Source organism: Homarus americanus, unplaced genomic scaffold (assembly GCF_018991925.1).
Source record: "Homarus americanus isolate GMGI-L3 unplaced genomic scaffold, GMGI_Hamer_2.0 scaffold24260, whole genome shotgun sequence".
NCBI lineage: Eukaryota > Metazoa > Arthropoda > Malacostraca > Decapoda > Nephropidae > Homarus > Homarus americanus.
In genome coordinates this window covers 13707969-13724161 of record NW_024721079.1, presented here as the reverse complement: position 1 = coordinate 13724161, position 16193 = coordinate 13707969, and the positions used below count along the sequence as shown (strand labels likewise).

The 16193-nt window shown below is 40.6% G+C and overlaps 1 protein-coding gene across 1 annotated transcript; it reads left to right on the top strand.

Annotated features, from left to right (window-relative positions):
* Positions 1–3807: 3807 nt before the first annotated feature.
* LOC121861565 lies at positions 3808–10057 on the top strand (the record flags this gene model as incomplete). The annotated part of the gene is given in 3 exon segments (XM_042359448.1): positions 3808–3883; positions 9073–9246; positions 9842–10057. Coding segments are annotated over 3 exon segments (456 nt in total), but the record flags the coding sequence as incomplete, so codon positions are not given.
* Positions 10058–16193: the final 6136 nt, after the last annotated feature.

The window sequence follows — 16193 nt, the reverse complement described above, 5'->3', positions numbered from 1 at the left end:
GAGTGTTAGTCTTGGTGTGTGTTTGTTGAGTCTTGGTGTGTGTTTGTTGGAGTGTTGAGTCGTGGTGTGTGTTTGTTGAGTGTTGAGTCTTGGTGTGTGTTTGTTGATGTTGAGTCTTGGTGTGTGTTTGTTGAGTGTTGGAGTCTTGGTGCTGTGTTTGTTGGGTGTTGAGTCTTGGTGTGTGTTTGTTGAGTGTTGAGTCTTGGTGTGTGTTTTATTTGAGTGTTGGGTGTGTGTTTGTTGAGTGTTGAGTCTTGGTGTGTGTTTGTTGGTGTTGAGTCTTAGTGTGTGTTTGTTGAATGTTGGAGTCTGGTGTGTGTTTGTTGAGTGTTGAGTCTTGGTGTGTGTTTGTTGAGTGTTGAGTCTTGGTGTGTGTTTGTTGAGTGTTGAGTCCTGGTGTGTGTTTGTTAGTGTTGAGTCTTGGTGTGTGTTTGTTGGAGTGTTGAATCTTGGTGTGTGTTTGTTGGAGTGTTGAGTCCTGGTGTGTGTTTGTTGAGTCTTGGTGTGTGTTTGTTGGAGTCTTGGTGTGTGTTTATTTGGTGGTGAGTCGTGGTGTGTGTTGTTGGGTGTTGAGTCTTGGTGTGTGTTGTTGAGTGTTGGAGTCTTGGTGTGTGTTTGTTGGTCTTGGGTGTGTGTTTGTTGGAGTGTTGGAGTCGTGGTGTGTGTTTGTTGAGTGTTGAGTCTTGGTGTGTGTTGTTGAGTGTTGAGTCTTGGTGTGTGTTTGTTGATGTTGAGTCTTGGTGTGTGTTTGAGTGTTGGTGTGTGTTTGTTGGTGTTGAGTCTTGGTGTGTGTTTGTTGAGTGTTGAGTCTTCTTGGTGTGTGTTTGTTGAGTGTTGAGTCTTGGTGTGTGTTTGTTGCAGGTGTTGGAGTCTTGGAGTGTGTGTTTGTTGAATGTTGGAGTCCTGGTGTGTGTTTGTTTAGTGTTGAGTCTTGGTGTGTGTTTGTTGAGTGTTGAGTCTTGGTGTGTGTTTGTTGAGTGTTGGAGTCTAGTGTGTGTTTATTTGGAGTGTTGAGTCTTAGTGTGTGTTTTGTTGAGTGTTGGAATCTTGATTGTGTGTTTGTTGAGTGTTGAGTCCTGGTGTGTTTGTTAGTGTTGAGTCTTGGTGTGTGTTTGTTGGAGTGTTCAGATCTTGGTGTGTGTTTGTTGGGTGTTGGAGTCTGGTGTGTGTTTGTTGAGTCCTGGTGTGTGTTTGTTGAGTGTTGAGTCTTGGTGTGTGTTTGTTGGAGTCTGGTGTGTGTTTTGTTGAGTGTTGAGTCCTGGTGTGTTTGTTGGTGTTGAGTCTTGGTGTGTGTTTGTTGAGTGTTAGATCACCCTATTGTGTTTGTTGAGTGTTAGTCCTGGTGTGTGTTTGTTGAGTGTTGAGTCCTGGTGTGTGTTTGTTGAGTGTTGGTCTTGGTGTGTGTTTGTTGAGTGTTGGAGTCTTGGTGTGTGTTTTATTTAGTGTTGAGTCCTGGTGTGTGTTTGTTGAGTGTTGGAGTCCTGGTGTGTGTTTGTTGAGTGTTGAGTCTTGGTGTGTGTTTGTTGAGTGTTGAGTCTTGGTGTGTGTTTGTTGAGTGTGAGTCTTGGTGTGTGTTTATTTAGTGTTTGAGTCCTGGTGTGTGTTTGTTGAGTGTTGAGTCTTGGTGTGTGTTTGTTGAGTGTTAGTCTTGGTGTGTGTTTGTTGAGTGTTGAGTCTTGGTGTGTTTGTTGAGTGTTGAGTCCTGGTGTGTGTTGTTGAGTGTTGAGTCTTGGTGTGTGTTTGTTGGTGTTGGAGTCGTGGTATGACTGTTGGTGTTGGAGTCCTGGTGTGTGTTTGTTGAGTGTTAGTCTTGGTGTGTGTTTGTTGAATGTTGAGTCTTGGTGTGTGTTTGTTAGTGTTGGGTCCTGGTGTGTATTTTGTTGGTGTTGAGTCTTGGTGTGTGTTGAGTGTTGAGTCTGGTGTGTGTTTGTTGGAGTGTTTGAGTCCTGGTGTGTTTGTTGAGTGTTAGTCTTGGTGTGTGTTTGTTGAGTGTTAGTCTTGGTGTGTGTTTGTTGAGTGTGGAGTCCTGGTGTGTGTTTGTTGAGTGTTAGTCTTGGTGTGTGTTTGTTGAGTGTTGAGTCTTGGTGTGTGTTTGTTGGAGTGTTGGTCATGGTGTGTGTTTGTTGAATGTTGAGTCCTGGTGTGTGTTGTTGGTGTTGAGTCTTGGTGTGTGCTTGTTGAGTGTTGAGTCGTGGTGTGTGTTTGTTGAGTGTTGGAGTCTTGGTGTGTGTTTGTTAGTGTTGAGTCTTGGTGTGTGTTTGTTGAGTGTTGGAGTCTTGGTGTGTGTTTGTTGAGTGTTGAGTCTTGGTGTGTGTTTGTTGAGTGTTGAGTCTTGGTGTGTGTTTGTTGAGTGTTGAGTCGTGGTGTGTGTTTGTTGAGTGTTGAGTCGTGGTGTGTGTTTGTTGAGTGTTGAGTCTTGGTGTGTGTTTGTTGAGTGTTGAGAATCTTGGTGTGTGTTTGTTGAGTGTTGAGTCCTGGTATTGTTTGTTGAGTGTTGAGTCGTAGTGTGTGTTTTTGTTGAGTGTTGAGTCGTGGTGTGTGTTTGGTTGAGTGTTGAGTCTTGGTGTGTGTTTTGTTGAGTGTTGGAGTCTTGGTGTGTGTTTGTTGAGTGTTGAGTCCTGGTGTGTGTTTGTTGAGTGTTGGTCTTGGTGTGTGTTTGTTGAGTGTTGGAGTCCTGGAGTATGGCATGTTTATTTGAGTGTTGCGGGTCTTGGTGTGTGTTTGTTGAGTGCGGAGTCTTGGTGTGTATTTGTTGAGTCTTGAATTGTGTTTGTTGGAGTGTTGGATCTGGTGTGTGTTTGTTGAGTGTTGAGTCGTGGTGTGTGTTTGTTGGTGTTTAGTCTTGGTGTGTGTTTGTTAGTGTTGAGTCTTGGTGTGTGTTTGTTGGTGTTGAGTCGTGGTGTGTTTGTTAGTGTTGAGTCCTGGTATTGCGTTTGTTGAATCTTGGAGTCCCCTGGTGTATGTTTGTTGAGTGTTGAGTCTTGGTGTGTGTTTGTTGAGTGTTGAGTCTTGGTGTGTGTTTGTTTGAGTGTTTGAGTCTGGTGTGTGTGTTTTGTTGGTGGAGTCCTGGTGTATTGTTTGTTGGTGTTTGAGTCCTGGTGTGTGTTTGTTGAGTGTTGGAGTCCTGGTGTGTGTTTGTTGGTGTTGAGTCCTGGTGTGTGTTTGTTGGAGTCTTGGTGTGTGTTTGTTGGAGTCTTGGTGTGTGTGTGTTTGTTGAGTCTTGGTGTGTGTTTGTTGAGTCTTGGTGTGTTTGTTGGAGTGTTGGAGTCCTGGTGTGTGTTTGTTGAGTCTTGGTGTGTGTTTGTTGGGTGTTGGAGTCTAGTGTGTTTGTTGGAGTCTTGGTGTGTGTTTGTTGAGTGTGTTTAGCCCTAGGTGTGTTAGTTGAGCCCAGTGTGCGTTTTGTTTGATTGTTGAGTCTTGGTGTGTGTTTGTTGGGTGTTGTGCCCTGGCGTGTGTTTGTTGAGTGTTGAGCCCTGGTGTGTTTGTTGAGTGTTGAGTCTTGGTGTGTGTTTGTTGGGTGTTGCTTGCCTGGTGTGCTGTTGTTGGAGTGTTGAGCCCTGAATTAGCTGTTGTTTGTTGAGTGTTGAGCCCTGATGTGTTTTTGTTGAGTGTGTTAAGCCCTGTGTGTGTGTTTGTTGAGTGTTGTGCCCTGGTGTGTGTTTGTTGAGTGTGTTGACATGTAACTTACAACATTAACTTGTTTTTGTTGTGTATAATGTTTGATTTATATTCTGAGGACTAACTACGAATATATAAATAATGCGATGTTTGATACATCCCTAATTTTCAGTGCACACTTGTTTTCAGAAAATGGCAGTACGCAGAATGTTTTATTTCACTCTTGTGGTCTTGATAATTCTTCTCGTATTTGTCGTTCACAAACGTAAGTATTCACAGTACACTTTATATCTAATTTAGTACTATTTACTGCAAAGGATAAATTTGTATTTTTTTATATAATTAGTTTCTATTGTTTTTGTTTTTTACATAGTTTAGTATACTTTGTTGAAAAAGTTGAGTTATGAATTCGGGAGTCTCAGAGTTCATTGCATCAATAAATTTTTCTTTATAAAAGTGAGTCCGTTAGATGCTCTTAGGGGATAATAGTTTACATTTGAATTTACTGAGAATTCGATTTAACCTTACAGTAGTTAGGCTATGACCCTGAAAGACTTGAGTCAGGGTACATGTCTTAGATTGTTAATAAAATAAATGGACTTTGTCACTGGTTTTAGACTTCTTTTGGGACACCGCATACAATAAGTACGGTTGTTCACGAATAATAAGGTATATTAAGTGTTGATTGTGGCAGTCATGTCTGTCTATCAGTAATTATTGTGCATATGTTTTCTTTCTTTTCATCTCATTCAAGAGAAGGAGCTAACATGAATATGTTTTGACTCAGAAGGAAAAACTTACTGTATATATATATATATATATATATATATATATATATATATATATATATATATATATATATATATATATATATATATATATATATATATACATATATATAATCCTGTACTTTATATCAACAAAAACAGTGCAGTACAGTTGTTCACATTGTTGTACCCAAAGGCATTTTGTCTTATTAATTCTCCTCCTTTAGTTGAAAATCTTTCTTCCCTTTCTCTTCGCATCAATGTTGCCTCACTCTCTTTTACAGGAACTTTAACGGGCAATGTTCAGTGGATTTGGCATCCTGTGTACCGCCGGCAAGGCAGTGGGCTCGTAACACAAGTTTTGTCCACGTTGCCCACCGTTTCTCTGTGGATGTCGGTCACACTAGAATAACCTGTTATAGTGCATCCTTCTTTCTTCACACAGCCAAACTGTGGAATGCTCTGCCTTCTTCTGTGTTTCCATACTCATGCGATGTCTCATTTTAAAAAGCGATTTTCCAGCATCTTTGCGGTGTAGATTAATATACAGTCGGCCCTTAACATACGCGGGTTTATAATACACGGATTTGCAAATACGCGGATTGCCCCGCCGGAGGAATATTCTGTACATTGAAGTAATTGAATTACATTCAAATCGCGCGCCATTCAACTCGCGCGCGGCACGGAACACGGGACACCACCCACTCCCGCAACCTCACACACAACGCATAGCTCTCCCTCACTCAGTCAGTCTCGTTGTAACCACGCTTGTGTTGACATCAGCATTGTAGTTACAAATATTACATTTCCGTGAATGCATTATATCAAGCACAGTATGAATAGAGTACCATTGTAATATAACAGTATTTTAACCAAAAACTATTAAAAAAACGAGTAACTTCTCTTGAACATCGGAAGGTTAAGTAAAGTCTTTTGTTTTCGTCATGTATTTTATCTATTTTACATTGAAATACATAACGTTTCAACAAAACTACTATTTATTTCTGAGAATATATTCATTCAGAGCTTAGGTAAAATATACATGTGCTGTAACATTTTTTTAATTGAAAACGATTCGAAAACACTTACCCTCTAGCCCTGTTCAAGGAGAAGACTGGGAAGAGCTGTTTGGTGCTTAAGACGATGACAAGGAAAATGATTTTGATGGATTTTAATGAAAATATTCAGAAAGACCCTGGCACTGTCAAGGAAAGTGTGTCTTGAAGGCTTCCGGGACATGGCAGAGGACGAGATTAGGGAGCTAATTGAAGAGCACGACACAGAGCTGACCGGGAGGATCTACGGGTGGTGAGCTCAGGCAAGGAAAGGAAGGGAAGCGAAAGGGAAGAGGATGAGGAAGAGCACCAGAAATAACGTTGGAGAAGTTGGAGATGACCAGGAATATTGAGGCACTGAAAACTTGGCCTATAGTATGGACCCCTCCATGGTGCGTGCCCAAATTCATGCGAGGATGGATGACGTTTCGCTCCATACAAAACATCATGGAAGAAATGAAAGAAAGAGACGACAACTCCCCATCACCATATTCTTTGATCACCGAAGAAGAGATTTAACACCATCAATCACTGGCGGCAGTGAGGAAGCAGCTGAATCCACCGTCGCCCCCACTTCACCACCCGTTATGGAATTGGTGACGATGAGCCCGATGACACCCGTCCTGTCGCCGAGGATAGGTACTGTACAGTAAAGTGAAATTGTTATCTCTTTTTTTAATAGCTTAGTGGATTTCTCCTACAAGCTGTTTGTCGCCGAGTAGCCGACCCACCAATTCCCAGTGTATGCCTCGTGGTCTAGGTCAACCAGCGCCGCCCATCACAGAGGCGGGGTCAACTACTAAGCCACGCCCCCCGCTATTTAAGACCTGACCTCTTGGTGACCTGTCTCTTTCCACCTACAGCCGCAGCCAGCAACACCTCCTCCGCCGCTGCCTGGCAGCCCTCGCTCCTCCTCCGCCTGCCTGGCGGTCCTCGCTCCCGCCGGCGAGCATGGCGACCCTGGCTGTCCTTCTCTGAGCATCCTCACCAACCAGCTCTCTCACATCACGCTTGTAACCATGCTGCCTTCCCAGCACCAAGCTGCATTGTACATCCAATACAACATGTATATAGCATTGTGAGTTTCCTTTCTCCAACCCATCCTGAGTGAACACCAAACATTTTGAACCCCAAGCTTTTCTTGCCATGTTTAATGTTTGTAAAATGCACAGTTCAGTACTGTACATAGGAAGTGGAGGTGCAGTTATTCACAAAACATTTGTGTTCGTTGTCGGCAGTAGTAACGGTGAGGAGGTGGAGGAGGGAGCGGAGTTGGGAGGTGGTGACCTTGGACGCCTAGCCCACCTGAATAGTCTTCAATTAGAATATGACTCCATTGTATGTGATCCACTGACCTATATGCTGCTGGTGAATGTGATGTATTTCCTTCTTTGTGTACGAACCTCTGTCCTGCGTGGCAGTGAACAGTGGCATTACCCACATGAATCTGACCTATAGTGTCAATGAATATGATGCATTCTTTGTGTACGAACCTCTGTCCTGTATGGCAGTGGAAAGTGACATTACCCACATGAATCTGACCAACGTATATGTATGTATGTGTGCGTGTGTGCATGTATATGTGCATGTACGTGTATGTGTATGTATATACATATATGTATGTATATGTGTGTGTGTGTGTGTGTTTACATATATGTATATGTACTGTCAATGAATATGATGCAACTCTTTGTGTACGAGCCTCTGTCCTGCATGGCAGTGAACAGTGACATTACCCATATGAATCTGACCTATATACATTTATAGTTGTTATTGAATATGATGTATTTCTTTGTGTGTGAACCTTCCTCGCGTGACAGTGAGAAGTGATACCACCCTCAGTGTCAAGACCTGACTGAATTACTCAGAATAGGCAAACTGTACTACAAGCTCTGCCAATAAATTTGTTAACAACAACAGGAGCAGGGACGAGTGGAGATGCCAGCCAGTACATTACGGGTGTATTAATTGTTTTTATAGCTATTTTTGCATTTTAATATTAAATATTGTACATTACGTTTCAACAAAACTACCATTTATTTCTGAGAACATGGTAATGTAATATTTTTGCTGAAATGATGTACGTATTACAGTGGAAAGTGGGATAAAATTGTGACAGCAATGACTTTCTCTTTCTTTCTTCAAAAGATGTTACCGTAATCGCTTTTCGAATGGTTTTCAGTTGTGGGATAAAAAGGCTAATGATAGGATAGAATATTATTGTAATACAGTACAGAGTACAACAGTTTTTAACTGAAAACCATTCGAAAAGCAATTTCGTAAAATCTTTTGAATAACGAAAGCGAAAGTCATTGTTTTCGTCATGATTTCACTAAGTCATTCAGCAAAATATATTTCTATTTATTTCTGAGAATACCTATATTCATTCAGTCACAGTTAAGGTAAAATATACTTGTGATGTAATATTTTAACGAAAATACGGTATCGTAGTTTTCTTTTGTTTCAAATTTAATTAACAAGATTGATGTTTCAAATGTAATGAACAAAATTTATGTACAGTATCTATAAATAAACTTTAATAAATGAATACTGTACTTTGTTTTACATCGTCCTGTGCTACCATACCATGGATTTGGCTACTTTGGGCTTGCTATGATGACGCAAAGAGATCTGCCTGGCAACTGTACCGACACTCACACTGGTGGTGCGTTGGTGCATCGTTTCCATTGTTTACTGGTAGTTACTGGTAAATATTTTTCAACCTAACGAAACTATTACCCGTTTAGAGGTCGTCCCCAATTTTTGCCAAATAATTTGGTCTTAAAACTTGAACTACACACATGTATATACTGTAAATAAGGGCATGGGGACCAGGTTTTTTTTGGGGGGCAGCACATATGCGGATTTTAACATCCACTGGTATCTCCGTTCGTAACCGGGCATGTTAAGGCCGACTGTAACCTTATTCCTTTCTAGTTTAATTTTGTTCTATTCTTATTTTTCGCCCCCTCGGCCCCATTGTGGGTCGTTCGACTTATCTTCGGTGGTGGGCTAATTCCGTAAAAAAATAAAAAAACATATTTTTACACTTTCGTAACTTTATATTTTTGTCACGTTTCAGAAGAAATATGAATTTATATTTTTGTGTCACATATCAGCAAATGTGAGACATAGTTTAGTTCTATATCAACAAAAGCTTTGCATTTCAGTACTATTGTCTCCTATCAACAAGAACTTTGTTTTGTAACATCAAAAGATTTGCAAGCCTACACTTATAATTCTTTAAATTCTTTAAAAAATTTAAAATATTTTCCTATATCACCAACGGTCACATTTTCTTAGTTTTAAGAATTTGAAATTTATAAAGATTTGACGAATCGCCTCTCTACATTTGTTTCCAGTCATCCATTCCTGTTCCTTCTAACCTATCTACTGACTGCCCTTCCTTCTACAACTTTCACATCGATTCTTCTTCTATCCTATTTCTCTGCCTTTTCAATTACTATCTCTTTTTTTCCATTTCCTTCCCACATATATCCCATCTCTTATTTCCTTCACCCCCTTCCTAAAAACTTCAAATTCCACCTTCTTTTACTCCGCCACCTCTCCTTCCATATGGTCCTCTACTTTTTATCCGTTTCCTCTCCCTTCTATTCTCCCTCCCTCTACAGCTGTGAATGGCATCAGCTGCTACGTGTGTTCTTCCAAGAATGGAAGTGACATCAACTGTGAGGACCCTTTCCACCCTGCGCTCTCCACCTATGCTGAGAACTGCCAGGTACCCAAGGAGCGTCACATCGGCCAGTTTCCCGCTAACTTCTGCGTCAAGATCATCGGCACTTCCGGCAAGTGACAACAATGTGAACATAACTTTGTTAATAGATAGATAGATAGATAGATAAAGACGCAAGTGACCACCATAACATGACTTTCTACACTTTGTGTGTAAGTGTTAACGCTAAGCTTGCTTCCTGTCGTTGTTAAGGCATCTTTAGGGGATATAAACGAACAGGATTGCTAGTTTAAAATACTACAGTACCAAGATTTTATGGCACTTGTTAATTATTAATATTAGTGTTTTAGTTGTGAAGGCATGTAAGAGATTTACTCCTTGGCACAAACAATATTATGTGACTCAAATTATTTTATTTAATACTTAGGATAACATAAGGCATGTAAGAGATTTACTCCTTGGCACAAACAATATTATGTGACTCAAATTATTTTATTTAATACTTAGGATAACATAACATAGATACAGGAGATATATATTCAGTAAATAGCCAGACAAGTGGAAGCGTATAAACTGGTAAATATTAATTATGTCGATGCAACACACAGTAGAGGAATGTGTAAACCGATATTATTGTATAAAGGAGTGTTTACAGTATGTCATGGTCCAAAAGTTACTAACATGTATATCTTTCCACCATTCCTCAGCTGCCAGGGGAGAGTCACTCATGATCAGGACTTGTGTGCTAGAGAACATGGACTCCCAGTGTGGTGTCTTCAAGTTTGGTGGTGAACAACTGACGGGATGTATACTGACGTGCAAACATGACGGTTGTAACCCAGCACCTCACTCATCCCTGCCCTTCTTGCCCATCTTTCCTCTAGTCGCCTCCTTCGTCTTGGTGTTGCGTTGATCATCCTCTCTCTCTCGTTGATTCTTGATTTTATTATCTGTGTTGATCGTTCCCCCTCCCTTCTCTCTTTCTGTCTCGCCTTCTCGTTGCCTATATTCTTCACCTGGGTTGATCATTCTAATGTCCTCATTATCTCATTTTGTGTTATCCGCCCTGCACTGCATCTATCATCCGTGTTGATGGACAGTGTATATTTTGTCCTAATAGACATACTACTAGGGTATCGTATATTGTTACAATTTTAAACCCACCAATTGACCCGATGTTCCGGCTTCTGCGATCTCTTGGACTGTGGCCACTTATGTTAATAATTTCTCATATTAAAGTTGTATGGACTTTTTCTGATCATTTTTCTTTTATCTCTGACAAAATATACTCATAGCGTCTCAGCTTAACAATTTAATGTAACATATTCGAGTAAATTTTCACGTTACATTTCATCATGATGTTTTACAGCAATTAATGGTTAATATATATAAATTTGATATTCTTAAATAGATGCCAGTCTTGTTAATACATTTTATAAAGTTAATGATTACCCTCAACGGAGATATGATAAGAAAGTAAAAAAAAAATAACGAAGAATTTTTTTTTCTCGGTCTGATTGGTAAGCGCAACTTGAGACTCAATATTGTGCCCTGCTGGTCACACACACACACACACACACACACACACACACACACACACTTGAAGCACAGGTTGTTACGACTCCCCTGACGTATACGGGAGCTAACTTTGCACTGTGTTCCATATACACACCATGGCACTACATCTGGTATCCACCCAACTAATACTTGACCAAAGACGAGCGTTAACTATGCCAGTAATATTACAATTGCTAGTTTATTTCCACCATCCACATCACCCCACAGCCTGCTGACCTCACCATTACTTCCTCATCAGATCAAACCACAACCCACCATCACAACCCACCACCACCACCATCACTCACCACCACCACCACCATCACTCACCACCACCACAACCCACTACCACCACCACCATTACTATCGCCACAACCCACCATCACTCACCACCACCACAACCCACCACCACCACCACCATCACTCACCACCACCACCACCATCACTCACCACCACCACAACCCACTACCACCACCACCATTACTATCGCCACAACCCACCATCACTCACCACCACCATTACAACCCTACTACTACTACTACTACTACTTTGTTGTTACTCGGAATCGAGTATGACGATCATCCAGCTATAATACAATGGTATGAGTTATTAGGGATGTCACCTTCATTGGTGAGTTTGAGGTGACTAAAAAGGCCGATACAGGACCGGCACAGTCGTTCACAGATGTTGCATGTGCGGGAGGGGCGGCGGCAACGTCTTTCCGGCGTTGGCGCTTGTCTGCTTCGGTTTGCAGTCGGGTTAACTGGAAAGTATTGACACCTTCTCGTGTTGTGCTCCTCCAAGCGTTACTATGTGGAGTAATCGTCTCCCGTGTGAGGGGATCAATTTGGCACCTTTTCAGGTTTGTCTTAAGACTATCCTTATACCTTTTCAGTTGCCCGCCAGCGTTACGTTTACTCTTCGTGTGACTGTAAAGTTGCTGCTCCATGCGGGTAACATGGCCAGTCCAGAGAAGTTGTTCAAGGATAATTGTAGCCTCGATGCTCCTACAGTTGGTGTCAGCAAGAATACTGGCATTTGTTCTCTTGTCTTCCCAGCGAACTTGGAGGATGGAACGTAGACTACGTTGGTGAAAGTTTTTAAGTGCCTTGAGGTGCCTCCTGTATGTGACCCATGTCTCGTTGCCATATAGCAGGGTGGGGAGGACCACTGCTCGATATACGTGTAACTTTGTAGATAATTTCAGCTCCCTACAGCTGGAGACACGGTTTCTGCCAAAGGCTTGAAATGCACATCTTATTCTATGCTGAATCTCTTCATCGATGTCCGCGGTGGTGGACAGGTGGGAGCCGAGATACCGAAAGTGGGTAACATTAGAGAGGGTAGTACCGTTAAGCTGGATGGAAGGTGGAGATGTATCTGAACCAGGGGCAGGTGTTCAGGATCGCCTGTAGGTCGCGTTCACTGTGAGCGACATGGGTGAGGTCGTCTGCATACTGAAGTTCAGTATTGGAAGCTGCCGACATCTTTGTTCCTGCCTGGAGTCGTCTTATATTGAAAAGACCTTTCATCCGGTACACGATGTCCACCTCGCCGGCTAAATTGGCACTGGCACGAATAAGGAATGCAGCCAAGAAAATGGAAAAGAGAGTTGGTGCCAGTACAACCCACCACCACAAACCACCACCACCACAAACCATCAATACCCACCACCACCGCCACCCATCATTACCACCACCTCCACAATCCACCATCAATCACCACATCACAAACCACCACCACCACAAACCACCACCACCACCATTACAACCCATCAACGCAACCCTTCATCCCCACCACCATCACAACCCACCATCACTTCCACAACCCACCACTATAACCAACCACCACCACAACCTACCAACACCCCAACCCACCACCACCACAACTCACCACCACCTTCATCACAATCCACTACTACCAATACAACCCACCTCCACCACAACCCAACCACCACCACAACCCAACCACCACCACAACCCAACCACCACCACCAATAAGAGACCTGCCGTAGATAGAGTTCAGCCAACTGGGCGCCATGCTTTTACTGAGGGGGTGGGGAATCTTCTCGGGCTCTCTCCTACATAGTTTATAAACATGCTTATCCAATCGTAAACATGTATGACAATTTTAATGAATAAACATCAACATCATCATCATCATCATCATCATCATCATCATCATCATCATCATCATTATCTACCCTACGAGCGTAACGTCTTCATGAGCCGAGTAACATGGCGCCCGCAAGTCACCGAGTTGACTGAACTCTCCATTTACGGCTCCGGACACACCAGCGTTGTAGCGCCCTGTGTAGGACCTGAATTACTCTCGTAAGACTAATACAGTTGTTCATTCTGAAACTCCTTGCTCGGTGTCGTCACAACACTGGCAGATTGTTTCAAGAATTTATAATTATCACTCCCAAAAAGTTTGCCCTGACAGGTTTCGGAACTTGTGACTTCTTCAACCATGAGCTGTGACCTCTACTTTGTTATTTATATTAGTTATTACTCATTATCTACACCGTAAAACATAAAAGATTCCATGAGGACCAAGATGTTGTATTCTTACAGGACATTATTATTATTATTATTATTATTATTATTATTATTATTATTATTATTATTATTATTATTATTATTATTGTTGTTGTTGTTGTTGGTGTTGTTGTTATTATTATTATTATTATTATTATTATTATTATTATTATTATTATTATTATTATTATTATTATTATTATCAGAGTCCAAGTGAAATTTTGTAAACTGAAAAACATTATGGTGATAATAACTAAAATAAATATAGTGTATCAGTAAAATAGATTAGTGCATTAGTGTGTGATGGCTTCGTTATCCCCACGGGAGCTGATGGGGTTAGGAGCGGTTTATAGACATAACCAAGAATAATGTACTGTAATAACCATATTGTAATGTGTACATGTATTAGGACATCAACAATAATACTGTACTACATAATAACAATACAGTGTAAAATGTACATATATGTGTGTAAAGACATCAACACCAATTGTAATATAGTGCAGTCAGCTGGAATAAATGAATGACGTCACAATGCAAGAAATAATGACGTTGGTTCATTGACCTGATTATTGTTGTATTTACTATGTCTTAGCCAGGGTTCTTATAAACAAACTCTACGTTATGATAATTCTTACGATTTTATTGCCTGTGTGAGAAGTTAGACCTTTATTTCAAGAGGGAAAAAAAATGTAAATGTACATTCATTTTTGTCACTAATATATTTCCTAACCATGTTAAGATAATTCTTTGTAAATGACTTATCTCCGGGATCAAGCTCGTTATAATAACCAGGCACCTGTCAAGTCTGCTTCCTTGTGACCTAGAGCAGTCTCATGCAGCTCCCGGAGATCGCTTCCCACTACCACCTTTAATAATCGCTTCTACTGTAACTTGGCGTTATTTTAAACAGCCTTTTTTTTACTTACACATTACAGAGTATACAGTAAGCTGTATACACATAGTTTACAGTATGCTGTATAAAAACACTTATCGGAATGGAATACTTTGCTATGGTGGTTATTGTAATGATTCCACCAATTATACCTATAAGTTTAAGTCAGTTGTACTAACCTTGGTCAAATAAGAGATTGAAATAATATTTGTGAATAAATGTATATGTCAACCATGGGTAACGATTCGGTAGAGTTAATAGTTTGAAATTCCACCCCCCCCCAAAAAAAAAAAATTCTTTTGTTTTTGTTGGTAATTTCTTATTATGTCTGCCGATTTTTTACCGAAATCAGTTCTCTTTTAACCTCTCAAAGACGTGTACATTATCTCCAAAGTCCAAATAGACTGGAGAGGAGAGAACACTTACTTATGGTAGATTTTCTCTATAATGTTACACCGTTTTGGTCCTTCTCTATGACTGAAATAAAAAAGTCTCTAATCTGTAAAAGAAAACGTGAAATTGACAAGCTTCTAAGAATCCAGGTCATGAACTCAGTTTATTGATGTAGGTTCTAGAAAATATGAACCAGCCTTCATATTCTCAATATACACGTAGAATAAGGAGCCTGCAATATACCTGAATAGTATCAAAATTACACTGTTATAACCCTTACTACATATTGTACATACTGTACGGAATCCTTCCAAAGATCCTGTATGGTAATTTTGTCCCTTTAACTGGTACTACAATATAATGCAGATGAGGTAGTCTCGGTGCAACATTGTTGCTATTTTTGGCCAATAGTTTTGCGCTTTAGCTTAAACGTGCCACTTAGATATACTGTACTTCTTACACCTTCGCTTACTAGAAATATTCATTGTACGAACCTTTAAGTCTGTGTATAGCTGTTCTCGGCCCGTAAAAAGTTTGTTAACCGAGTGTCTTCATGACTGCTACTCAACCATTAACAAACAGTGGTCACTTATTTGGAGTGGCCTCTATTGTCTTCAGTGACCTCCTGTTTACATTAGTCACTTCTGTATTAATGTCCTATTTTCACTGATAAGGTTAACGAAGAATAACTTCTCTGATCCCTAATTACTCACTAGAAAATGTTCATGTTTAGGTATCCTCTCAAAGATCATTTTGATAATGTTTACTGCAGTATAATTATGGGATATAAATAAAAAAATATCTATAATGGTCCTGATTCCCATTTTTTAAAGAATTGTAACATAAATTTTCTCTGTTGGACAAATTAGGTGTGACTCTCAATGCATGTGTATGTTGGCCACAATCTTAACCCCTTTCACTATTGGACGCCACTTTTAATGTTTATTTGGCTTATAACGCCAGAGGATTTTATTCAGCGTAGAGAAACCCACCGTACTCAAGGGCTTAAATGAGCTTTTTTACTGTATAAGAATCCTTGCAGAGATAATTTATGGTAAAAAAAAATACGTGTGGGTCTTTAAGAATGTGGGTCCATGTTATCCCAATGTATGTGCAACCATTAATAACTAACCATTGAATTCTTTCAACGTGAATCAATCTTGAGCAGGATGACTGAACTCATTAAGTACGATGATTGAATCCATTGAGTACGATGACAACGCCTTGAGTACATTGCCGTCTCACTCAAAGGAATTGGCCATCTCATTGTAAGGATGGAGACATCGTAGGTAATGGATAAGGTTAGATATTAATGGGTTAGTTCTTCGGAGTTAAAATATGTAGATGAGCATCAACTGTACTTTTTTTTTTTATTGGGCACTCCCTTACATCCTTGTGTAAGGTGAAGCGCAGAAGCGTTTACAGCGCCCAACAGGGAAGCATGCTAAGTTGATGCTTGCCTTTATGTCTCATGAGTTTAGGGCGTAGAAGCCTGAAGAGCCAAGGGGGTAGAAGCCTGAAGAGTCAAGGGCGTAGAAGCCTGAAGAGTCAGTGGTTTATGTCATCAAGCTATTGGAAGCTCCAACAACTCCCTGAATACGAATTCGCAACTTTCGACTCACAACAGGCCCCTACTTTACTGCTAGGTTAACAGGGACTAATGGAGGCTAGGAA